This window comes from Leguminivora glycinivorella, chromosome 19 (assembly GCF_023078275.1).
Source record: "Leguminivora glycinivorella isolate SPB_JAAS2020 chromosome 19, LegGlyc_1.1, whole genome shotgun sequence".
NCBI classification, from domain to species: Eukaryota; Metazoa; Arthropoda; class Insecta; order Lepidoptera; family Tortricidae; genus Leguminivora; species Leguminivora glycinivorella.
This window is the reverse complement of record NC_062989.1, coordinates 9,367,812-9,392,995: the sequence shown is the minus strand read 5'-3', so window position 1 is coordinate 9,392,995 and position 25,184 is coordinate 9,367,812. Positions and strand designations below refer to the sequence as shown.

The 25,184-nt window shown below is 41.9% G+C and overlaps 2 protein-coding genes across 3 annotated transcripts; both read right to left on the bottom strand.

Moving 5' to 3' along the window:
* LOC125236497 lies at positions 1 to 24,578 on the bottom strand. Its single transcript, XM_048143318.1, has 6 exons — positions 24,151 to 24,578; positions 10,106 to 10,262; positions 9,568 to 9,685; positions 1,957 to 2,091; positions 1,104 to 1,317; positions 1 to 837 (listed from the first exon to the last, which is right to left on the bottom strand). The coding sequence occupies exons 1-6, from the start codon at positions 24,314 to 24,316 to the stop codon at positions 683 to 685; spliced, it is 945 nt and encodes a 314-aa protein (XP_047999275.1). The 5' UTR covers positions 24,317 to 24,578; the 3' UTR covers positions 1 to 682.
* LOC125236498 lies at positions 18,456 to 21,113 on the bottom strand. Of its 2 annotated transcripts, none has more exons than XM_048143319.1 (2): positions 20,340 to 21,113; positions 18,456 to 18,730 (listed from the first exon to the last, which is right to left on the bottom strand). In XM_048143319.1, the coding sequence occupies exons 1-2, from the start codon at positions 20,784 to 20,786 to the stop codon at positions 18,632 to 18,634; spliced, it is 546 nt and encodes a 181-aa protein (XP_047999276.1). In that variant the 5' UTR covers positions 20,787 to 21,113; the 3' UTR covers positions 18,456 to 18,631. The 2 variants fall into 2 exon arrangements, with proteins under 2 accessions (XP_047999276.1, XP_047999277.1); XM_048143320.1 differs by having other exon boundaries at positions 18,456 to 18,727.
* Positions 24,579 to 25,184: the final 606 nt, after the last annotated feature.

Here is a 25,184-nt window from a genome sequence, read left to right as displayed (position 1 = left end):
CATATTTATTTCCAGATTTATTTTCATTAAATACTTAACCTTATAGAACCTTCTTTTTCGTCCTCCTGTTTTAAATGTGATATTTTAGATAATTCTTAGAACAAATATTGAGAAACTTTTATTTCATAACAAATACTACACTTTAATAAAAGGTAAAATAAATATTTACAAATCGTTTCTGGTGCAAAAGTACCCATAATACTTGTGGCCCTTTGGATGGTTATGGATAACTTTTGCACCAAAAACGATTCAGCGCGGGGGCCCTCTAGCTCTTTTTGCCGTAATCTAGAACAAAGTAATTTATCCTCATAGAAAACAATTTAATTTGTATTTTTAGTAGACACACTGCTATTTTAACTATAAACTTGGTCACCTTTTTCTTTGTATAATATGACATTTATTTCAGTTTATATTTTAGATAGATACGTTTTCTGATATTTCTATTAAGAATCAACTATGTTTTTCAATCTTAATAGGAAAAAAGTGTCCCATACGATTTTTTCTGATGTGTTAACATTTTCCAAAAAGTTTGTATGGGATAGAAAAATAAGGAAGTAACAAAAATTCATGGAAGTTCTGGGACACATTTTCTCTTATATCGAAAGTGCTTCTGTTTCTGGAGTAGAACTGATCTAAAATTCACTAAAAATATCAAAATAAAAATGGACAAAAAAGCAACGCTTTAATCTACACTCAGTAGTTTAAAAGACCCAGGCATTCCTAGATATTCTTCATCAAATCGACCTGACTGCCTCAAGTTCTCATTTGTACACGTTAGCTGCATCTCTTTCATATGCGCTACATGTTTTTCGGTGGACATCTCTTCATTCATTTCGTCTGAAATAAAACCAAGTAGTTTAGTTTCTAAAGTTACTTCTGAGCTAAATAAAATCATAGGTATTAAGAGTTTTGCAAAGGTAAGTTACCTGCGATTTTGACTAGTTTTGACAACCTCGCCTTACTTACTTTAAACATCAAACTTCAAAGTCGAATTTTGAAAAACAACATAAATATTACGAAATATAACGAACTTTTTTTTTTTGAGTTATTACAGTTGAACAAAATGCATTTAAAAAACAGTATCCTTTAAAAAAAGACCTTACCATAAAGTTCACATAACGATTTCTGATCACCCCCAAAGTCTTCCGGTAGCAATTCTTTAGGTAAAAACTCGTGTAAGGACGTTACAGTTTTAAAAACGTTGATTCTTTGAGCAATTTTATCACTGACTATTTGCTTCAGGATTTTCACAAATGCATCTATCATTTTTGATGTAGATATAATAAATATGCCTGCTATTCTGAATCCGTAGCATTCCTGAAATCAAGTTATATACCTATTAAATTTGAAATTCGACATTGTTAAAGTTAGTAGGTATTGTAATTTAAATATTTTCGTGTAGTAGTTTGGTCTCGATTTCTATAATCATAATATATTCAAAAAATATAACTAGCATAGGTAGTTTTTGTTGCAAAATCTAATTGTGCGTCTCTTTTATTAAATAGGTAATAGTTACATTGAATTAGTGCAAAATTAGGTTCGGATATTTCCATAGTTAAATTTATAAGATTACAAATTTTAGTCTAATCTTACAATACTAACTAGAACTGTTTCAAATGGTAAATTATTTAACTATACATGTTTATGCGAAAAAATATAATTTTAATAAACTATTCAATATGTATACCATATTTTATACATTTAACTAGTGACCCGCCCCGGCTTCGCACGGGTACTATACCTACATGTAAACCTTCCTCTATAATCACTCTATCTATTAAAAAAACCGCATTAAAATCCGTTGCGTAGTTTTAAAGATTTAAGCATACATAGGGAAATAGGGACAGTGAAAGCGACTTTGTTTTATCCTATGTAGTGATGTGATTCGATTGTAAGTATATCATCGATTGCTAAAGATAATACATATTACATAGCTTCCAACGAATATATACTTACTGTAAATAAATTGATATTGTTTCGGAAATCTGCAAGGTTCATGTTAGTTAGCACATCCGCCATATTGACATCGCTTAGGTCCATAATTGAGTAAAATCCTTGTGCATAATCATAGACTGTTATGTATTCACACATCTGTAAGAATATTTTTAGCTTAATCAGATAAAATTTGGCTCGCTGGATGATGTGACAGCGGATATACAAGAGAACAATCTCACACCTCAGGATGCCAAAGACCGGGCAAAATGGAGAAGACTAAGCAGGAAAGCGGACCCTGGCGCTATGCCGAGAAAATGCTAAGTTGAAGAAAATTTTCAATCAGAAATGAATTGAAATGAATCCGTAATAAATATCAATAGTTTTTCTTAGACAGTCTTTCGGTTGAGGCGGTAAGTATGTGGATATGAGAAGCGCCGGGTCAATCTTTCAAATATAGTTTGTACAGTTGGATAAAAATTGTGTAAAAAGTTGTTCTTTCCTTCCCTCCTTTCCTGATTTTGAGAATTGCTCAACCGTGGTTTAAAGTCTGATCAGAAATAGGTACTTATATGGCTATTAACAGGTGGGCTCCTTTATTCTGATAGATGCGGTGACAGTTCAGTATAGTATGAAGAAAACATGCAAATTCCGCAACATGGCACGTATTGCGCATAGTCCTATACTGATCAGGCTTTGGAAGAGTAGACGTGAAAACTAATGTTATCGGTTGTCTGCTTTCACAATCAGACCACTGTTAATCTTTCATTCACTCTATTTACTATATTTATTTAAATCTGCGCTTCTTATGCACAGTAGAGCTAAAGGAAGTACTTGTGTCCACTGTGGCGTGAAACATAATGGCCGCCTTAACTTGTCTATGAAGTCTTTCCGCAAAACCGTTAGTAGCCGGATCTGCCGGATGATTAAGTAAACAGTGCTGAGAAGATGGGTCGAAAAAAGAAATGAGTGCAAATATTTTTTTTGAAACGATGACTCAAATTGAGGTTTGCGGTATATGTATCTGTATGAATATATACAGGTCCATTTTGGTCAACCTAATTGTACAATGCAGCCATAAACAAAATTCGTGAGCAGATGTAGTAATGTCTTGTAATGGATCAAGGTCAACTAGTCGAACGGTCAAAAATGTCAAAATAGTTAAGCAGCGTTTTCACTAAACGTTCTGAACAGTTCTGAGCGAGTATTTGTTCATTCGTATACCTATTAAAGGTATGAAAGTCAAGTATTTTTATCTGCGTACGACCAAAGAAGATCGAGTTTCTAGAGAGTTACTGAAAATGTGTACCTAGACATAATGCATAGACTTCCATCTCTCGACACATGCTTAAAACTTTTGAAACTCAGTCTTGAAAATTTGTCCCATATTCTTAGATTATTAGCGCCATCTAGCCGAGAGCCCCCCAAAGTTGTATCGCCATCTAGCCCACTGTACCTTTTTACCCGACTACGGCAACGCAAAAGGAGGGTTATGATTTTGACCGGTATGTATGTGGGTATGTATGTATGTATGTATGTATGTTCATCTGTTCCCTCATAACTTCTAAAGTACTCATTAGAATTTGACAAACGATACGTCATTCGAATTGTCTTAATCGTCCGCTGGTTATAGGCTATATGACGTCACCGAAAAGGAAACATGGCGCCCTCTAGAGGTCATAAAGTAACGAAGCAAAAAAATAAAATGAAGTTAGGATGACATGTTGTATATCATTTGAAAGGTCTTGATTAGCACATTTCAAATATGTATATATTATTAGCTTTTATTCCCAGCTTTACTTGATTACACCTGATAATTCATTGATTTCTCGGAAAAATTGACTATTTGCAAATCCGCAACGCCGACTGCGTTTACACAAGAAGGCTTTTGCCAAATAAACAAATTTGCCTGCTTTGTATATTAATTTTATTAAAGATTTGCAATATTTTTTCGACCTAAAGCTCAATTTCGTACAGCAAATTGTCATGATAAGAACTAGATGAAGTTTGACGCTGTTTTGACATTCTGACGTGTATCGTAGACTGCAGGAAACCCTAGACGAATGGTATGTTACGTCATCGTGCCAGAATGACTTTCTACTACGACCATATATTATTGAAAGCTAGTTAATCATCTAAAGTTATTATAATTTTCACAAAGAGAGAAAATACGGTACCACGATACTGATTGCCAGCTATAACTGTCTCTATCAGTATACGGTATGCTTTATGAGGTTGTACATACCGTAGACGCGGTCCTAAATCTACTTAACGAGTCCTTACAGAGTTACGTCCTAAACCAACTTAAAGAGGCCTTCGGCGCCCTCATAGGCTCATATTTAATGTGTCACGCAGTCCTAAGCTCTAACTTAAAGTGTCAGGCGAAGCCCGGCGCACGCGCACCTAAGCCGGGCGCCTTCGGCGCCCTCTAACTTAAAGTGTCGGGCGAAGCCCGACGCACTCGTGCCTGCCGGGCGCCGAAGGCGCCCTCTAACTTAAAGTGTCGGGCGAAGCCCGACGCACTCACTCCCAAGCCGGGCGCCTTCGGCGCCCTCTAACTTAAAGTGTCGGGCGAAGCCCGACGCACGCGGTCCTAAGCCGGCGCCGAAGGCGCCCTCAAACTTAAAGTGTCAGGTAAAGCCCGACGCACGCGGTCCTAAGCCGGGCGCCGAAGGCGCCCTCTAACTTAAAGTGTCGGATGAAGCCCTACGCACTCGCTTCCAAGCCGGGCGCCTTGGGCGCCCTCTAACTTAAAGTGTCGGGCGAAGCCCGACGCACTCGCTCCCAAGCCGGCGCCTTCGGCGCCCTCTAACTTAAAGTGTCGGGCGAAGCCCGACGCACGCGGTCCTAAGTCGGGCGCCGAAGGCGCCCTCAAACTTAAAGTGTCAGGGAAAGCCCGACGCACGCGGTTCTAAGCCGGGCGCCGAAGGCGCCCTGAAACTTAAAGTGCGGGGCGAAGCCCGACGCACTCGCTCCCAAGCCGGCGCCTTCGGCGCCCTCTAACTTAAAGTGTCGGGCGAAGCCCGACGCACGCAGTCCTAAGCCGGGCGCCGAAGGCGCCCTCAAACTTAAAGTGTCAGGGAAAGCCCGACGCACGCGGTCCTAAGCCGGCGCCGAAGGCGCCCTCTAACTTAAAGTGTCGGGTGAAGCCCTACGCACTCGCTTCCAAGCCGGGCGCCTTCGGCGCCCTCTAACTTAAAGTGTCGGGCGAAGCCCGACGCACGCGGTCTAAGCCGGCGCCAAAGGCGCCCTCAAACTTAAAGTGTCGGGCGTAGCCCGACGCACGCGCTCCTAAGCCGGGCGCCTTCGACACCCTATAACTTAAAGTGGCGGGCAAAGCCCGACGCACGCGGTACTGAGCTGGGCGCTAAAGGCGCCCTCCATCCTAAAGAGTCGGGCGAAGCCCGACGCACTCGCTTCCAAGCCGGGCGCCTTCGGCGCCCTCTAACTTAAAGTGTCGGGCGAAGCCCGACGCACTCGCTGCCAAGCCGGGTGCCTTCGGCGCCCTCTAACTTAAAGTGTCGGGCGAAGCCCGACGCACTCACTCCCAAGCCGGGCGCCTTCGGCGCCCTCTAACTTAAAGTGTCGGGCGAAGCCCGACGCACGCGGTCCTAAGCCGGGCGCCGAAGGCGCCCTCAAACTTAAAGTGTCAGGGAAAGCCCGACGCACGCGGTCCTAAGCCGGGCGCCGAAGGCGCCCTCAAACTTAAAGTGTCAGGGAAAGCCCGACGCACGCGGTCCTAAGCCGGGCGCCGAAGGCGCCCTGAAACTTAAAGTGTCGGGCGAAGCCCGACGCACTCGCTCCCAAGCCGGGCGCCTTCGGCGCCCTCTAACTTAAAGTGTCGGGCGAAGCCCGACGCACGCGGTCCTAAGCCGGGCGCCGAAGGCGCCCTCAAACTTAAAGTGTCAGGGAAAGCCCGACGCACGCGGTCCTAAGCCGGGCGCCGAAGGCGCCCTCTAACTTAAAGTGTCGGGTGAAGCCCTACGCACTCGCTTCCAAGCCGGGCGCCTTCGGCGCCCTCTAACTTAAAGTGTCGGGCGAAGCCCGACGCACGCGGTCTAAGCCGGCGCCAAAGGCGCCCTCAAACTTAAAGTGTCGGGCGTAGCCCGACGCACGCGCTCCTAAGCCGGGCGCCTTCGACACCCTATAACTTAAAGTGGCGGGCAAAGCCCGACGCACGCGGTCCTGAGCTGGGCGCTAAAGGCGCCCTCTATCCTAAAGAGTCGGGCGAAGCCCGACGCACTCGCTCCCAAGCCGGGCGCCTTCGGCGCCCTCTAACTTAAAGTGTCGGGCGAAGCCCGACGCACGCGGTCCTAAGCCGGGCGCCGAAGGCGCCCTCAAACTTAAAGTGTCAGGGAAAGCCCGACGCACGCGGTCCTAAGCCGGGCGCCGAAGGCGCCCTCTAACTTAAAGTGTCGGATGAAGCCCTACGCACTCGCTTCCAAGCCGGGCGCCTTGGGCGCCCTCTAACTTAAAGTGTCGGGCGAAGCCCGACGCACTCGCTCCCAAGCCGGGCGCCTTCGGCGCCCTCTAACTTAAAGTGTCGGGCGAAGCCCGACGCACGCGGTCCTAAGTCGGGCGCCGAAGGCGCCCTCAAACTTAAAGTGTCAGGGAAAGCCCGACGCACGCGGTTCTAAGCTGGGCGCCGAAGGCGCCCTGAAACTTAAAGTGTCGGGCGAAGCCCGACGCACTCGCTCCCAAGCCGGGCGCCTTCGGCGCCCTCTAACTTAAAGTGTCGGGCGAAGCCCGACGCACGCGGTCCTAAGCCGGGCGCCGAAGGCGCCCTCAAACTTAAAGTGTCAGGGAAAGCCCGACGCACGCGGTCCTAAGCCGGGCGCCGAAGGCGCCCTCTAACTTAAAGTGTCGGGTGAAGCCCTACGCACTCGCTTCCAAGCCGGGCGCCTTCGGCGCCCTCTAACTTAAAGTGTCGGGCGAAGCCCGACGCACGCGGTCTAAGCCGGCGCCAAAGGCGCCCTCAAACTTAAAGTGTCGGGCGTAGCCCGACGCACGCGCTCCTAAGCCGGGCGCCTTCGACACCCTATAACTTAAAGTGGCGGGCAAAGCCCGACGCACGCGGTACTGAGCTGGGCGCTAAAGGCGCCCTCCATCCTAAAGAGTCGGGCGAAGCCCGACGCACTCGCTTCCAAGCCGGGCGCCTTCGGCGCCCTCTAACTTAAAGTGTCGGGCGAAGCCCGACGCACTCGCTGCCAAGCCGGGTGCCTTCGGCGCCCTCTAACTTAAAGTGTCGGGCGAAGCCCGACGCACGCGGTCTAAGCCGGGCGCCTTCGGCGCCCTCTAACTTAAAGTGTCGGGCGAAGCCCGATGCACTCGCTGCCAAGCCGGGTGCCTTCGGCGCCCTCTAACTTAAAGTGTCGGGCGAAGCCCGACGCACGCGGTCCTAAGCCGGGCGCAGAAGGCGCCCTCAAACTTAAAGTGTCGGGCGTAGCCCGACGCACGCGGTCCTAAGCCGGGCGCCGAAGGCGCCCTCAAACTTAAAGTGTCAGGGAAAGCCCGACGCACGCGGTCCTAAGCCGGGCGCCGAAGGCGCCCTCTAACTTAAAGTGTCGGGTGAAGCCCTACGCACTCGCTTCCAAGCCGGGCGCCTTCGGCGCCCTCTAACTTAAAGTGTCGGGCGAAGCCCGACGCACGCGGTCTAAGCCGGGCGCCAAAGGCGCCCTCAAACTTAAAGTGTCGGGCGTAGCCCGACGCACGCGCTGCCTAAGCCGGGCGCCTTCGACACCCTATAACTTAAAGTGGCGGGCAAAGCCCGACGCACGCGGTACTGAGCTGGGCGCCGAAAGGCGCCCTCCATCCTAAAGAGTCGGGCGAAGCCCGACGCACTCGCTTCCAAGCCGGGCGCCTTCGGCGCCCTCTAACTTAAAGTGTCGGGCGAAGCCCGACGCACTCGCTGCCAAGCCGGGTGCCTTCGGCGCCCTCTAACTTAAAGTGTCGGGCGAAGCCCGACGCACGCGGTCTAAGCCGGGCGCCTTCGGCGCCCTCTAACTTAAAGTGTCGGGCGAAGCCCGATGCACTCGCTGCCAAGCCGGGTGCCTTCGGCGCCCTCTAACTTAAAGTGTCGGGCGAAGCCCGACGCACGCGGTCCTAAGCCGGGCGCAGAAGGCGCCCTCAAACTTAAAGTGTCGGGCGTAGCCCGACGCACGCGCTCCTAAGCCGGGCGCCTTCGACACCCTATAACTTAAAGTGGCGGGCAAAGCCCGACGCACGCGGTCCTGAGCTGGGCGCCAAAGGCGCCCTCCATCCTAAAGAGTCGGGCGAAGCCCGACGCACTCGCTCTCAAGCCGGGCACCGAAGGCGCCCTCAAACTTAAAGTGTCGGGCGAAGCCCGACGCACTCGCTCCCAAGCCGGGCGCCTTCGGCGCCCTCTAACTAAAAGTGTCGGGCGAGGCCCGACGCACGCGGTCCTAAGCCAGGCGCCTTCGGCGCCCTCTAACTTACAGTGTCGGGCGAAGTCCGACGCACGCGGTCCTTCGGCGCCCTCAAACTTAAAGTGTCGGCCTGTCGGGCTTCGCCCGACGCACGCGGTCTTAAGCCGGCCGCCTTCAGCGCCCTTATATTTAATAAATAAAATGTAACCCCAAAGTAAGTCAAATAAAAAATAAGTTCAAAAACTAAAACCCGACTACTATAAGTAAAATGTGCTCTAAAAAGTATGAAACAAGATAGAATTACTTTATGAAATTATCATGCATGATATTCACAGATGTGTATTCTTTTCAATACGTTAATTCAATGTTATAATAAGTTTGTAAATTTTAAATATACTTGCAAAGATGCCGAAGATAACCGTGGTCGTATGCCACTTATGTACTTACCTTTATAATTGTGGCATACGACCACGGTTATCTTCGGCATCTCTGCAAGTATATTTAAAATTTACAAACTTATTATAACATTGAATTAACGTATTGAAAAGAATACACATCTGTGAATATCATGCATGATAATTTCATAAAGTAATTCTATCTTGTTTCATACTTTTTAGAGCACATTTTACTTATAGTAGTCGGGTTTTAGTTTTTGAACTTATTTTTTTTCTCTATGTTTCCGAGGTTCGTTTTTTTTTCTTAGACTTTATCTGTCGAATGAATACTCGCTCAGAACATTAATTGAAAACGCAGCTTTAGACGATACCTGAAGCCCGATCATGGTGTACAGAGACCATTATGTCCATAATGTAAACTCAGCAATACTTGTACCCTTAGCACCTTTGCATATAAGATGATATGCAGGCTGCGGTCATTTTACATACTACGGACGACAGAAAGTGACGAAGCCATGATGATGGAAGACTAATGCTAAAGATGAATCAGTGTGTCACGCCACAATGATTATTAACCTTCCTCTTTCTCCCCTTATCCACATCTCGGACACTGGCGATCAAATGTATGAAAGAGGCGCATTCCTAGCACACATTCTAAGCTCGTGTAGGTGAACGCGTACCATGCTTGTATGGTACAGGTACAGATCGCAAGTTCGCGTTTTTGACAGGCGGTAACTGTGAAATAATTGAAACGGGGTGGGCGGCACTTTCAGCGGGGAGTGGGAGTGGCCATACTGTACAATAGTACTCTTTATTACACTGTGCTTTACCTCATCCTTACATACGAAACTTACTATTGCAGCATGCTGATAAGTCTTCAAGAAGCCAGAAGGTGTGATGTTCTTAGTCATCATCTTAGCGACGTGTATTCTGTAGTTGTCTTCGGTCAGTTTTGGCATAAATACGTTGATGCTGGAAACGGTACGGTTATTACAGATGTAGTGCACCATGACAGGAACAAATATCTATTGCTCATTACACATATAAATGCCCTTACCGGGATTCGAACCCAGGACCGCGGCTTAGCAGGCAGGGTCACTACCGACTGAGCCAGACCGGTCGTCAAATAGCTTTTCCTTCATATTTTTCCGGATACGTTCGTATTTATAATGCTAGGCGTGAAAGGCAGTGTCAGCACGTCTTGTACTGAAACTGACTGCAACAGCATGACAAGTTTACTTAGATGTACGTTTCCGAAAAAAATCGAAAAAAAAAATTTAGCACTACATCTGTACTTTCATAGATTTCTTGTGGGTAAAGCACATTCAAAAATAACATACCACCAATTAAATACCCAAGCATAACATTAAACTTATTTAAAAAAAAACTTACTAGAAGTCCCGCAAATCTGGGAAATCATTTTTCGCATTGCTTTTTTCAAAAAGGTTCGGGGCCATAGTACGCATGGTACAGAGTCTGTCTATTCTTAGTTTTGCTTTTTCAAGGGAACCTTTTGCGTAGATGATAAATCGCTCCAAGTAATCTCGTGCTGAAAAATAAAGCACATTCTCGAAATAATAATTTGATTATTTATTTTTAAACTCCGAATATCTTACCGATACAGGGTACGTAGCCGAATGGCACAAACGCTCACGAAACGAAACGCTCGTAGATATCTATCTCTCGCTCTTGCGTATTGGCACGATAGAGTCAGACTACCTTTCCCGGTGTTTCATTTTCGTTTCGCGTCGCACACAGGCGGATTTTCTTAAATTTATGGCCAAAATTCTATGGTATCAAATCAACTATAATGGTCACGTGACTTTATTTTTCTAATCTGTATGCTTCTTAGCATTTAATGACAGTCCGCATGACAATTTAAATGAACGTTTTCAATACTACCCACACTAACAAAGTATCGACTTCTGATCAAAGACTAATTACTTGTTAAAGATAAGTTTATTTATATAAGATATTGTCTTATTTTAATGTGTTCAGTGCAATTTATATTATGGATTGTGAAGCTGGAGGTATGTACCTATGTTTTAATATAAAGGGATATACTTTTAAGTTTGTCTGCACACAAGAAAAAAAAAGTTTATTTACAATCGGAGTTACGCTTGCCGGATGCTTATATTATGCTACAAAGTTATAAATTCAATAGAATTCCGCTATTGCGTAAAGATTTTAACAAAACACAACGTATTAGCTAAACTTTTTTGATAGTTTATATTGCTAATACGTGCTACTCTGTTTTTTATTAGTCAATTATCAAGTAGAAGTAGAAATCACGAAAATATTTAGTTTTTATTTTTTCTTTGTTTTTAGGTTCATCTTCTCAGGATATCATCATAAGCCGTCAACAATTGCTTGAATATTATAGAACGTGTAATTCGAACGATAATAATGAAAAATTTAACAATCTTGTTCATAAAGTAGCAAGTTTCTTAGGTGTTGAGGATGACCTAACAGACGGCTCAAAACAATTGTTATCTAAGTTCATATTTGATTACAAACAGAAGTGGGCTTCTGCTAGAAGAAACAGTGCCTATTTCAATAAAAAAGAATGTAATTGGCTTAGTAATGGTATTTGTTTTGTTGTTAAGAAACATGTTTCAAAGCAAGTTAGCGGAAGACCTTCTAAAGATTTCTGTGAAAGCAGTGATCGATCTAAACGCAGAAAAACCGAAGGTTTACGTAAGGAAAATACTAGTAGTGAACTTTTGTTTGCTGCTAAAATGAACTTCAAAAGAGATGGTGACCTGAAATCCGCTAAACAATGTGAAACTATAATTACAAAACAAGAAGCCACTTCTGGACAACCTTACATTCCCTTTACACCAGATGAAGCTTTAGCACTTGTTGTTGGAGCAAAACTTACCAAGTTTCAATACAATTTAATTAGGAAAAGTACAAGTGCTCATAACTGCAATATCTATCCTCCTTACGAAAATGTTACTTCTGCAAAAAAGAGATGTTATCCCAAAAATATACTTGTCAGTGAATCTTCTGTGACAATGGCCATGCAAGACTTATTAGATCATACAGCAATGAGACTTGTTCATTCACTGCATGAAGTTATTTCTTCGCTATCTAAAGACCAACTTGATACATTGACTTTGATTACGAAATGGGGTTGCGATGGTACATCTGGACAGGCTGAATATAAACAACTATTTGAGGATGAGACGCTTTCAGATTCAAGTATATATTTGATTACTATTGCTCCGATACAATTAGAAGTAAACAACATAAATGGAAGTGGTAAAACAATTATATGGAGAAATCCTACTGCATCTTCACCGAGAAGTTGCAGACCCTTAATGCTGCTTTTTGCCAAAGAGTCGACCGATATGATTAAAAAGTGCGTCAATGACATTGAAACTCAAATAAAATCCTTAACACCAACTAAAATAGACCTCAATGGTATTGATATACAGTTAGAGCATAATTTAATTCTGTGTATGATCGATGGAAAAACCGTTAATGCTATAACTGACACTAAATCAAACCAAAGATGTTACCTGTGTCATTTGACATCAAAAGACTTTAATAGTATACGTCTTAGTTTATCAAGGAATATTGTTAACGAGGATTTTTTAAATTTTGGGATATCCCCACTACATGCCTGGATTCGCCTTTTTGAATGTTTGCTACATGTAAGCTATAGATTAACTATATGTAAGTGGCAAATTCGAAGTCCAGAGCATAAGAGTAAAGTAGACCTTAGAAAAAATACATTCAAGAAGAATTTAGAAAAAAGATGGGCCTCATAGTGGACAAACCCAAACCCGGTTTTGGTAGTAGCAATGACGGGAATACAGCAAGATTTTTTCATTCTTTCGAAGATTCAGCTGAAATTACTGGCATAAACAAAAATTTAATATATCGATTTCTTATAATCCTTTTGGCTCTCACAAGTACGTTTCCAGTCAACCCAAATAAATTTAAAATTTATTGTGCAAAGACAGCTGTTGTCTTTATCAAACACTATCCATGGTACCCCCTACCAACAACTGCACACAAAATCTTATTTCATGGCCATAAAATAATAAGAAATTGTATAGTGCCTTTAGGATTACTCTCAGAAGAAGCTCAAGAATCCAGAAATAAGGACATAAAAATGTATAGAGAACGCTATTCGAGAAAATTCACTCGAATCCAAAACATAGAAGATGTGTTCAATAACCTTCTAGTATCATCTGATCCTTACATAACGGATATTTCACGAAAACATTACAAACAAGATACAAAAATAAATGATTATCCAAAAGAATTAAAGTATTTATTGGACATGTAAGAAAACATAACTAATAAAATATAGAAAAAAAATTGCAACAGTAAATCGAACATAAATAAAGCTGTAGTTTAATTTAATTGTGTTTTTATTTTATTATTTCAGCGTTTCTAACGTTTCCTTCAATCCATTAGTTTTGGCCAGAAATTTAAGAAAATCCGCCTGTGTGCGTCGCAGAAATGCCATTCGGCTACGGGGCCAGGGTGGCTAGCCGAATGGCACAAACGCTCACGAAACGCTCACGAAACGAAGCGCTAGTAAAGCATAGTTAATTTAGAATTGGTACGCGATGGGAGGAATTTAATTTTTAAATGAAAAGAAAAAAGTAAACAATATTTTTTATTGCAGAATATAAAAGATCGTTTATTAATTTATAGCGTGTCACATATATTTCAATCATTCAGTATGTTTATGCACAAAATTACGGACTTTTCTGAAAATAGTATTCATCATCCTCTGAACAAGATTTTCATCCATCTTTTTTGTCTGTTGATTCCGTGTGGACCGCAAGGAGTGGATATTTTGAATTATTTTGCCACTATTATTTAATTGTCCTTTAATGAAATAATGATGTGGGCAATAATTATTGCCTAGTAGTTTTCTAGAAATTCAACAATTTAGCAATCATTGACCCAGACCAAGGGAATTTTTCACGTATTTGTTCACAGTGCATTTTCGCCGGTCAACGTCCATCATCAATAACTTACAAACGCAAAAAGTTAGATCAACCAAATTTCTAATATAGAGTTATCAACGTATTAAAATTAAGATGTGATTATCAGTTTTTTTTAATTTTTAAATATATTTTTTTTTATTCGTCGCTAAACACGTGCCAGTACTATGTTAACTATGCTTTAGATATCTATCTCTATCGCGCTTGCGTATTGGCGCGACAGAGCCAGCGGCGTATCGCTTTCGTTTGGCGTCGGAGAAATGGCATTTCTCCGACGCCAAACGAAAACGAAACATAGTCCGGCTCTGTCGCATCAATACGCAAGAGCGATAGGGATAGATATCTACTATCGTTTCGTTTCGTGAGCGTTTCGTGAGCGTTTGTGCCATTCGGCTAGGCACCCAGGTCTCCTCAATATAATATTTTTTTGCTGTGTTAATTAAGTACAGAGCAAAAGGGAGTGTACAAGCTTCTAATGGGTTGGCAACGCGCATGTGACACTCCTTGAATTGCAGGCGTTCATAGGTTACCGTGACCGCTTTCCATCAGGCGGACCGTATGCTTGTTTGCCACCGACGTAGTATAAAAAATAATATGGAAAATATTCGAATTCACGAATAATTTTAGTTTTACATAATAATGTTTTGACCATTCATTAACAGTATATTCAACCGGTGTTTAAGAGAGGTCAAAAAAGGTGTGGCAGGTTAGAATTGCTGCGTGTGCATTCAAAAATGCATACAATTTCGTTTATTGGAGAATAATATTATATATTTATGTATCAAGAACGATTTAATATTAAACTGACAAAGCCCAAACAAAAAAGCGTAGTACCCCTTTTAGGCTTAAAACTAGATGGCGCTGTTTCGCAGACTGAAAGTGGCCAAAATCATATTTTCCCCAAATATGTTTGCGTGTTTTTATTTTTTATAAGAACAAATTACATATTTCTTTATTTTAAAATCATGATATCACGTCGACACACATTTTGAAAAAAAAATTGTGATTCTTAGTATGATGTTAATCTTATATAAATAATCCTTGATATGTATGTAATTATGTATATCAATCACTAATTATTACAAAAAAAATCACTAAAAATGTTAAATCACCAACTACACATTGTCAATTTACTTACAACCTAAACTGCAAAATTATATTTTTCATTAGTTTTGTACACATAATTATTTTAAAGAAGATACCTACCGGTTAAAACAATGAAGTTTAATACCCTTTCAAAACGTCATTTGAAGGTTGAAGGTTGTCTGAAGGCCGATTTTGAATTACGTAATTTAAGAGTATATTGGTATCATCATTATACAAATACTAATTTTACTGCGATGTTGGACTAAAAGATAGATAAGATAAGAAGAAAAAACCGGCCAAGAGCGTGTCGGGCCACGCTCAGTGTAGGGTTCCGTAGTTTTCCGTATTTTTCTCAAAAACTACTGAACCTATCAAGTTGAAAACAATTTTCCTAGAAAGTCTTTATAAAGTTCTACTTTTGTGATTTTTTTCATATTTTTTAAACATATGGTTCAAAAGTTAGAGGGGGGGACGCACTTTTTTTTCCTTTAGGAGCGATTATTTCCGAAAATATTAATATTATCAAAAAACGATCTTAGCAAACCCTTATTCATTTTTTAATACCTATCCAACAATATATCACACGTTGGGGTTGGAATGAAAAAAAATATCAGCCCCCACTTTACATGTAGGGGGGGTACCCTAATAAAACATTTTTTTCCATTTTTTATTTTTGCACTTTGTTGGTGTGATCGATATACAAATTGGTACCAAAGAGATTATCCGCGGACGGACGGACGGACGGACGGACGGACGGACGGACGGACGGACAGACAGACATGGCGAAACTATAAGGGTTCCTAGTTGACTACGGAACCCTAAAAATAGACCGAAAAGAATATTTTATGATGATGATAATGATGATGATGATAATGATGACGATGATGATGATGATGATGATGATGCTGATGATGATGATGTAGTCCTAGACGTATCCGTCGACGGCGACATCGGACAATTCAGGCATTTAATAAATTCTGACGTGCATGAGCTCGAACGTGACTTGCGAAGCCGAGTTTTGTTTTAAACTTCCGGTCGCAAGTCATGCAGTAAAGCCCACCATTTTCGTCATAGGTGTATGTGTAGGAGGGCTTGGGCCGACATTTTCGGATCTAAGGACCGATTTTTGAATCGAAAATCTGTGGAAAACGACATAATGCTACGACTTTCGAACGGCGAATTCATGCGTTCGAAATTCAAAAATCGGTACCCTAGCGTTTAGCGTCATGATCTTCGAGGCGTGCACTTTCGAAGTCGTTGAGACCAGTGTTGATCGCAGTTCGCCACTCCGATCTCTGAGTTGCAAGCTCTTCCCATGATTCACACGATTTACCGATGGCCGACAGGTGGCGCTTTAGAACATCCTTGTACCTCAGATATTGTCCACCAGCCTTGCGTTTACTCGAAGCTAGTTCAGAGTAAAACACAATTTTGGGCAATCTTGATGGTGGCATGCGCACAAGGTGTCCACATCAACGCAGTTGAATATTTTATAAGTTACCTTTCAAAATGGCCTCACTGTGCTACAGTTTTCGTTTAAGTACCGTATAATTTGGGTGAAATTAACACCATGTGACTTAATTAAATACTTTAACTTTCATAGAAATAATTTTAAAACAATTTGCTTTGTCAGAATCAGCAATTACTCATGTAGTTATCCTTATCATTTGTGTTGTTCTGTGTGAGTATTGAGACGACGATTTATTTGTGAGATTAGAGTCAACCAAGTCGCCAGGTCATTTGATGGTCAGCGATCACTGCCGCCCATGGACACTCGAAACACCTGCAGGGAAGATGCGTTGCCGACCTTTGACGTTGCACGGCACGGGGGTTCGACTATTCGAATAGAACCAAAGAGGATCGAGTCCCCCAAATGAAAGGTGTAATGCCATCTAGGCCACGGTACCTTTTTCTCTATGGCTTTGTGGCGATTTTTTCTTAGCCTTTATCCGTCTATACGGAGTCACAATTATGTCTTTGATAGAACGTATGATTCTGATTTACTAAATCTAACATTAAATAGCATGATGACACGTGCGATACTCGTACTTTTAACAATTATTGTCAACTTTCAATATATCACAATGACACCTGCCGAAGTATATTTTGCTAGATAAAAAAAAGGGTGCGAAAAAAGCGAGGGAGAAATAATATTGACAACTTTTATTTTAGATAACCTGGACTATAATGAATTCGATATTGTAAATCGCTAATTATTGCGCCTACTACGAATTTTAAACATACCTAGTTGCATAGCTGGGCATTAACTCGTTAATCCGTTAATCGTTAATTAACGAAGTTAACATTTCGGTTAACGGATTAACTTTTAAGTTAACTTTAAAAAATGTTAACGGATTCGTTAACTTCCGTTAAATTTCATCGAGTCCGTTAATCGTTAATCCAGCACCCCAAGCGGCTCGCTGCGCCGCGAATACCACGTCCTGACTGCTACTGTAAAAGCCCGTAGTACGGCAAAACCTAGGATTTATCGGTAAAAGCAGATCCGTCGGTTATAAACAGTCTAAAGACCAATTGGCGACTTTGGATCAATTATTCGAGATCTTCTAAATCTTATTAGACGTGCTAGATCGATCACTAACGCCTTTGTCTTGCGTGGGCGACGGTCGCGCGACCGTCGCCGTCGCGTCTCATACTTCCATATCGATAAGGTTTGATTTCGTATGCGTCGCATCGCCGTCGCGCGACCATCGCGCGACCCTCGCCCACGCAAGCCACGGCGTAACCTGGGAATAGAGTGCAATCATCAGGCATGACAGACAAATCGCGCAACCGACGCATCGAGTTAGAGTCCGGCGGGCCTTAGATTACTCTACCAAGTTATCGTGGCCCACAGCATCGAGTTGTCGTCTCAAATCTCAATCTGAAGAACCGACACACCACGATCGCGACCGCATGAATAGGAATGTTTTGCATTCCAACAAAACATGTATTATGTACTAAACAAACACATAACGTCTCTTTAATGAAGAACGCATATGTTATATTTATTTATTTATTAGTAAAAACATGTTTACATGACCTTACAGTAAAACCAATGCGTCACGAAACTTAGATAACAAAAAAGACAGAAAATAAAGAAAACAAAATTAAAAATAAAATTAAACAATTGATTTGGGCAATGACGTCACAGCGTGGCTCCGTTGCGTCGTTTGCCCCGGTGTGGGATTTGGCAGGTTGCCCCGGAACCGCCGAAAAACCACACCTTTCGGCCAGAAGTCTGCGCTCGCGATGGTGTCCTGCAGCGGCCGCGGCACGCGCACAACGAACGAGCTGAAGTGCACGTAGTGACGCGACTGCAGCTGTTGCACCCTCAGCGTGTAGCCAGTCTTCCGGCGAACGTAGTCCACCACCTCGTCGGCCATGGCGGAGTAATGCAGGCGAGACACGTAGAGCGCCCTACTCGGTGTGGCAATCCGTAGACCAGAATTCACCGGTTCCGCAGAGCCACACATAGTCTTGCGAGCCGCTCTGCGCGCCTTGCTCTTCTTTTCCACCAATGTGAACCCCTCTTCATCCACATTGGTGCGGGAAGTATTTTCCTTGGCAGGTGCCCGTACTTCACATCCCTTTGTAGTTGGTGCATTGACCCGGCTAGTTGCAGTAGACCGGCCGGCAGTGACGTCAGCGTATGCACGCTGACACCGTGATTTCGACGTGATTTATATCCCTTAAAATACTTAAAACATACCTCTTTCTCTATGGTTACCGTGTTTTTTCTCTATGGTCCAGCTGGGATGCCCGCTCGCGCTTGGCTGAAGCGAGCTGTCATCCTGACGGTTGACGTCTGTCACTTCATAGCGTCTTCAACAGCAAGGCCCTTGCCGAGACGTTATGTGTTTGTTTAGTACATAATACATGTTTTGTTGGAATGCAAAACATTCCTATTATGTACCTTGCCAAACACATAACGTCTCTTTAATGAAGACGTGTCTGATATCTGCTGGTTGAAAGAAAGAAACACCCATACGATATGTGAATTCTCTATTAATATAAATGAGATGTACATAATACAAACAAAATAGATAAGCCTCTGTAATAGACCTATTAAGGCACCTGCCCATTAATAATTAACTGAGATCAATAATCAACTTAGGTAGTATTCGAGATCAGTAACATACATTAGCATCATAATTCTGTTTAATTATTGTGATGCTGTTAGCAATATGAATCTATATTACTATAAAAACAAATTTATAAAAAGCAAAATAAAACTTTCTTCTGACTTTTAACAACATAAGTAATAATGTATGTTTCTAACAAACATAAGAATGATTAACTATAATCAATTAAAAGATTCATGTACTTGTGAAGTTATTATGAAGCATATCAGTACCAGAATTATTTTCAGGCACTTGTGCAGATCTATAGTAATGATTTTTAAAAGTTTTGAAAGATCTCCAGTTGCCTTTTTCCAGGATCTCATCAACTGGTCTATTATCTAACCAACCCTTAGAGGCAACTGCAGATCTTACACTTCCAGGTGGTGCATCAATGCCAGCCTCCTTGAATATGGATCTGATCTAGCCTGCTATGTTAGTTTTAGAGGACTGCTTAATGGTGCCAGTTACAGTTATAAATAACTCACAGGGATTATTAATGTGGATGATATAATGGAATGTCTCATCTCTCATAAAGTCAACAGTAGATTAATATGTCTAACCGGACAAATATTTTTCTTCGGGGTGCTTTGATAGGCACCAACCCGATTGTCTTTGAGTTGCTGTATCTGTCTTTGATTCAAACACTGGCCATAATACTATGCTATTATCTGATTCTATAAGGCTCTCATTTGACATTCTTAGCAAGGTTTATCATGAATCCTGCCAGATGCTAACAATAATATTAATGCAGTTCTTCTTGCTATGTCACATAATGAGAATTTTGCTCCTGTAGTCAATAACCGGTCATACAATAATTTTGTATCCCATATCGGTGATCTTTGAGTTATTGGTTTAGCAGAAAAAGTGGCCTTAAAATCTATTTAATTAGGAAACTCTTGGACAGCATTTCTGTTTTGGCACAATAGGTAGCAATAGTTATGTAATAAAATTGTATTGTAAGCTAAGCTAAGTTCTGGTCCATATGTAAGCCGGCTAGGAACCTAGCTACCTCATCTCCACTTGGGGATTTACATTTCACCTTGTCTTTACTACACCACTCCTTCCGTCTTCTCATTGCTGGAACGTAAGTATTGAAGTATTCAAGGTGGATGATCTCAAATTCATACCACCCCCAATCCTCCAAGTCTGTATTTCCAGAAGCTCTATTTGAGGTGGGTGATACTGATATCCTGTGGTCCTGTCCAGTAGAACCCTTTGCAGGTTCGGTACCAAATAGGGTTTTTTTCAGTGCTCGTGCCTGAAGATCTGGCATCCAATAACACTGAGTCCAAATTGGAGCTACTAGTATTAACATACCTTTAGTTTAGATGACAAAGCACCTGTGGAATTGAATTGGGATATGGAGAAATTCAAGCTAGTTGGAATTTCCAGGTACAACTGAATGCATTGCAGAACTCCGCTTGCTGATTTGAGTCTAGAGTTACATACCTTGGCACTATCTTTGTCTCTGCCGATGTACACACCACGATTTCTGGCACTCCCCGCTTCTTGAATATGGCTTCCGTAGCCTGTGGAAGTAAACGTCACTCCAGAAGTGGATTTGCACTTGATAATCGGTCTGCAATATTGTTGTACCTCCCCGGGAGGTAACAAGCCGACAGTGAAACTTTCAGCTGGTCGGTCAGTGTCAGCAGTCTGGTTGTAAGAGTCAGTAGTGCTAGGGACCTCGTGCCCCCTTTTTTTCTGATATAAGCAACGAGAGTCTGATAGTCTGTCTGGACTAATCTGTGAGCACCTCCGAGGTGGTCCATCTGACTCATCTGACTCCGTATTGCAGCACATACTGCATACATCTCCTTTACAAATAAGTGCCATAACTTCTGTTTCTTGTTCCACGTTCCTGACAGATGAATCCCATTTAACTGGGCTCCCCATCCCGCGTCCGCCGCGTCGTGGTTTAGAAATGAGTTATGTCCTTGCTCCGTAGGGGCATTGAAGCATAGTGCAGTGCAAAGCATCCTTTCACTAACGAAGCTCGGCTAGGACACCTGTCGGGATTATTTACTTTCGTCGAGGTCTGTTCTGACAGAACTGTCTGAGGTATCTCTGCATCCTTCTGCATTTCAGCTAACCCCTGTGCATAACTATTGGCAAAATTCAAATGGCCGAGAAGTCTGTTTTCTTGAAGACAACATCTGCCTCGCTTCACCAGACAAGCTCTCTTGTCCTGAATCTTTTGTACCTTTTGTTGTGATAAGGATTTTGTACTTTCTAGAATGTTCCAACACAAGGCCAATTAGACTTTGAGTAATTTATTTTCCAGCTGAGATGCTCGAGAAGAGTCACAACCTCCGTGGCTGGAGACTTCAACTCTGAACAGCTCTAGTTTGCTAACAGGTAGTCGTTGAGATATACTAGAACTCGAAGGCCTTTGCCCGCAAGACTTCCGCTGTCCAGCTTGAAAGGCTGCTAAGGATCGAAGTGCTGAGGAGAGGCCGAAGGCTAGTGAAGTTAGTTGAAGCAGTTCCCCGTTGTAAAATTTCTGCCACTAAAGCCTGAGATATCAGTCTGAGAACTCATTGGTTGAGATATACTGTTCAGACCTCTCAGGTTAAAGATTGGTTGAACCCCACTGTCTGTCTTTTTTACCAAAGAACATCTTTGAGATGAAACCGGGGTTCTTGAAGGGTGGGCGTTCCAAAATCTTCAAACTTTTTACCTCCTCTATCACCTCGGTCATCTCTGGGGATACTCTTGTTGAGAATCATCACTGTTGATTTAGTATTGGAACTATTGGATATGTAAGTAGGGCTTTTGATTTGGAAGGAATCCTTCATCCCGCTATTGTTTTTAAAATAAATTGGTTTCCTCCATTATGCCTCCAATTGTCCTCAAACAATTTTAGACAACTATCTTGAAACAATTGATTGTTACTTCTTCTTGTTAGAATGAATGGTTTTATTGTGTCTGTAGCTCTGTTTTTTGTGTTTTCTGTCATGTTTGTTATTGTTATGTGTCTGAGAGCTTTGAGTTTCTGATTGGGTCCGCTGCTTCACATCTGAACTATTGTCATATTCTTTCACTTTTTCTGGTTGTTTATTTGTGTTAGCTGATGGTATCTTCTTTTCCTTAATATAATTTGGAGTATTTAGCCATACTTGTGTCCCTCCGAGAGACTGTATCAGCGGTGCCATTGCTTCTCTACTAAACAGATGTTCATTACTTGGCGGGAGATTCTTTAAGCTAGCTTTCAGGTTTGGATTTGTAACTTCATTCAGTATTCGGTTCCGCCTAATTTCTATACATTCTGTTCGTTTCCCAGAAATTATTTGTAATGTTGTTTCATAATTTTTGTATATCTCTGAACCTGATCCGAAAATTGAGGACACCTTTTCATACAAGGTTTCTGAATTTAGTTCTTGGCTGTTGGTACTCCAGTCAGCCAACTCCTGTAAGCTTCGTTTTAAGATACATCTATTGGTTAACACCGCATTTGATAGTCCTGCTAGGACATTTTCTGTAGATGCCAAATAATCCTTGCCTTTATTAAAATGCATCAATTCTTCATTGATTCCTAGCTCCACAAATCCGGGTTTAGCTAACATCGTCTTTAAAGAATTCTTATAATTATCGAACTGCCTGCCAGGCCGGAGAGTTGAACTTTTGCAATTTTTCTAAAGCTTTTAAGTTAACTGGATCTGCTGTCTGAACCACAGTCCCTTCTTTAATCTCCGTACTTATCTCTCCTATATCAATCGTTCTTTTGTTGAGGCGTGGCGGTACTAAAGACGATGAATCTTCGTCCCGTGATGGAACCTCGCCATCGACGCCATCAGTAGTCTGCGATTGTATTAGGTAGTTCGAAATGTAACTCACCTGACTAGTAAGCGTGTCGACCCTTGGGTCGTACATGACCTGTGGGAACTCTCCGCGAGTTTTCCGAGGTCGCTTGTTCGGAGGCGGCGTCTCACCCTCCGAGGATGAGGACGATCCGTCCGAGGATTCTGAGCTCAGGGAACAACGTTTGCCGTTCTGCGGGTCGGGTTCCGCACCCTTCCCGTCGTCTTTGGAGCTCATTTTCAGCTTTTTCGTTCACTTTTCTTGTTTTCACGGAAAAACGTGACTTACACTTTGGAGGGAAAACATACGCTATGAAGTGACAGACGTCAACCGTCAGGATGACAGCTCGCTTCAGCCAAGCGCGAGCGGGCATCCCAGCTGGACCATAGAGAAAAAACACGGTAACCATAGAGAAAGAGGTATGTTTTAAGTATTTTAAGGGATATAACATATGCGTTCTTCATTAAAGAGACGTTATGTGTTTGGCAAGGTACATAATGACCCAATAATTACCAATCCGAAGTAAAACCTAGGATTTAGCCAACCAACGGCGGTAAAAGCCCGAAGAAACCGTAATTATTACATTTCGGTTTTTTACCGATTGGCGTCACAGGTTTTAATAGTTTTTGGTGGATACTTAGTAAATACAAATACATAATACCTACAGTGAAGTCCTATTTTTATGACGTGTTAACGGATTATCGATTAACTTTAACTTCCGTTAAATCTACCGAAATGTATCGCTTTAACGATTAACGAAGTTAACTTTTTAAGTAACGGATTAACGATTATCGAAGTTAACTATTTGATTAACGGTGCCCAGCTATGCCTAGTTGTTAAAGTGGCCCCAGGCTCTCATGAGCCGTGGCGAATGCCGGAATAACGCAAGGAGGATGACCGTTTAAGAACAGTCAACCAATCTGTAGTAGAACCCTTTCACAGTAAAAGTCAAACTGACTTCTATAGCAAATAAAGCACGGAGTAACTACGACAGGGTTCTAGAATGGCCTAGGATTCTAATTGGTTGACTGTACATACAGCCTGTGACAGTACTACACATAAGCGTGCTCGTAATTCATTTATCTCTATAAACTCAATGCAAGGAGACGAGTAAATTGCCAAGAGTCTATACTTATACCTACTATTTTTCTGTTCAACGGAGCAGAGAAGCGGTCACTTCGTTTTGCGTAGTGACCTGAAATTTAAGGCTTTCCAGTTGGAAGACAGAAAACACATTTATTTTATACTAGCTTTTCCCCGCGGCTTCGCTCGCGTTAGAAAGACAAAAGGTTCCAAAATTCTGAAATTTTTACATAGGTAGCCTTGTATGTCATTTCTCTCCATCCAGTTTCGTTCAACTATCTCCATCACTATTGTGTCAAATGTCATGTCCCTTCAACTATCTCCACGTCAATTGCTCGCTCCCATTTATAATACGTATTAGTATGGATACACTTACGAAAGTCCTTCTTCACAAAATGATCTTGTTTTTGACACCAATCGTATAATATATCAATAGTTTGTTCCATCATCCCAGGGTCGTGTAAATTAAATTCTTTTCTTACATCTTCCAAAGTATTTGTGTTAAATTGTAAAATATTGTTGCTTATCAATGTTACACTCATTTTAAATATATGCACTGAACTTCTCGGAATATTATTATTGACTGACTAAAATACTAATAATTAGGCATGTAACTGCAGCTTGTTGAATAAGTAAACACGGTAAATTAAAAATGTAAATTTATTAAATTACCTACATCTGCACCGATGTAAATATTAGTTACAACCTTTATGTATAAAATAAAAATACTTATACCTAAATTATTTAGTAGGTATATTATATATTATATTTTTAAGTAAACCCGTCAATAGTTATAAACATGTAACATAACAAAAAATAACAATATACTCTAGAATAGAGATGGGCCGAATATTCGGTAAATATTCGGTATTCGGCATATTCGGCAAGTTTTTCAATGTTCGTATTCGGCCGAATAGTTCGGTTACATTGCCGAATATTTACCGAATAAACAAAGTAAATAAATAGCGTAAGTTGTTTCGTTTTTCATCGGATAATGACATCCCATTTCAGCATTCTAAGGAACCACCAAAGGAAGATAAAATGCGTTAAGATATAAGTACCTACAATAATTATGTAAAAAAGTCAAAATAACGTAGTTTTAAGAAACAAAAACCAAAATTTTCTTCGACAGTAAATTATAGAAACAATAAGAGCCTTTAGTACCCATTACCAATCATTAAAAGTTTTTAACTCCAAGCCAGGATTTAAAATATGGCGAAACCGAATATTCGGCCGAATGTTCGGTTCGGTAGCAGCTGAACCGAATGTTCGGCCGAATATTCGTATTCGGCCCATCTCTACTCTAGAATAAACCAGAAATATAAATATAAATAACTCTCCCCTTTGCACTGGTTACACAAAACCTTAAATAAAGCTAAAGCTAAACCTTCAGAAATAATTGTATCGACG

What these genes read in the sequence shown, in the direction of transcription:
- LOC125236497 (XM_048143318.1), bottom strand. Translation starts at nt 24,316, where the DNA reads ATGAGTGTAACATTGATAAGCAACAATATTTTACAATTTAACACAAAT. An exon ending in TTTTGTGAAGAAGGACTTTC is followed by an intron (nt 10,263 to 24,150) that starts GTAAGTGTATCC and finishes TTTATTTTTCAG; the next exon opens with CACGAGATTACTTGGAGCGA. An exon ending in CCAGATTTGCGGGACTTCTA is followed by an intron (nt 9,686 to 10,105) that starts GTAAGTTTTTTT and finishes TACCGTTTCCAG; the next exon opens with CATCAACGTATTTATGCCAA.
- LOC125236498 (XM_048143319.1), bottom strand. Translation starts at nt 20,786, where the DNA reads ATGGGGAGCCCAGTTAAATGGGATTCATCTGTCAGGAACGTGGAACAA. An exon ending in GAGACAAAGATAGTGCCAAG is followed by an intron (nt 18,731 to 20,339) that starts GTATGTAACTCT and finishes TCTTTCAACCAG; the next exon opens with CAGATATCAGACACGTCTTC.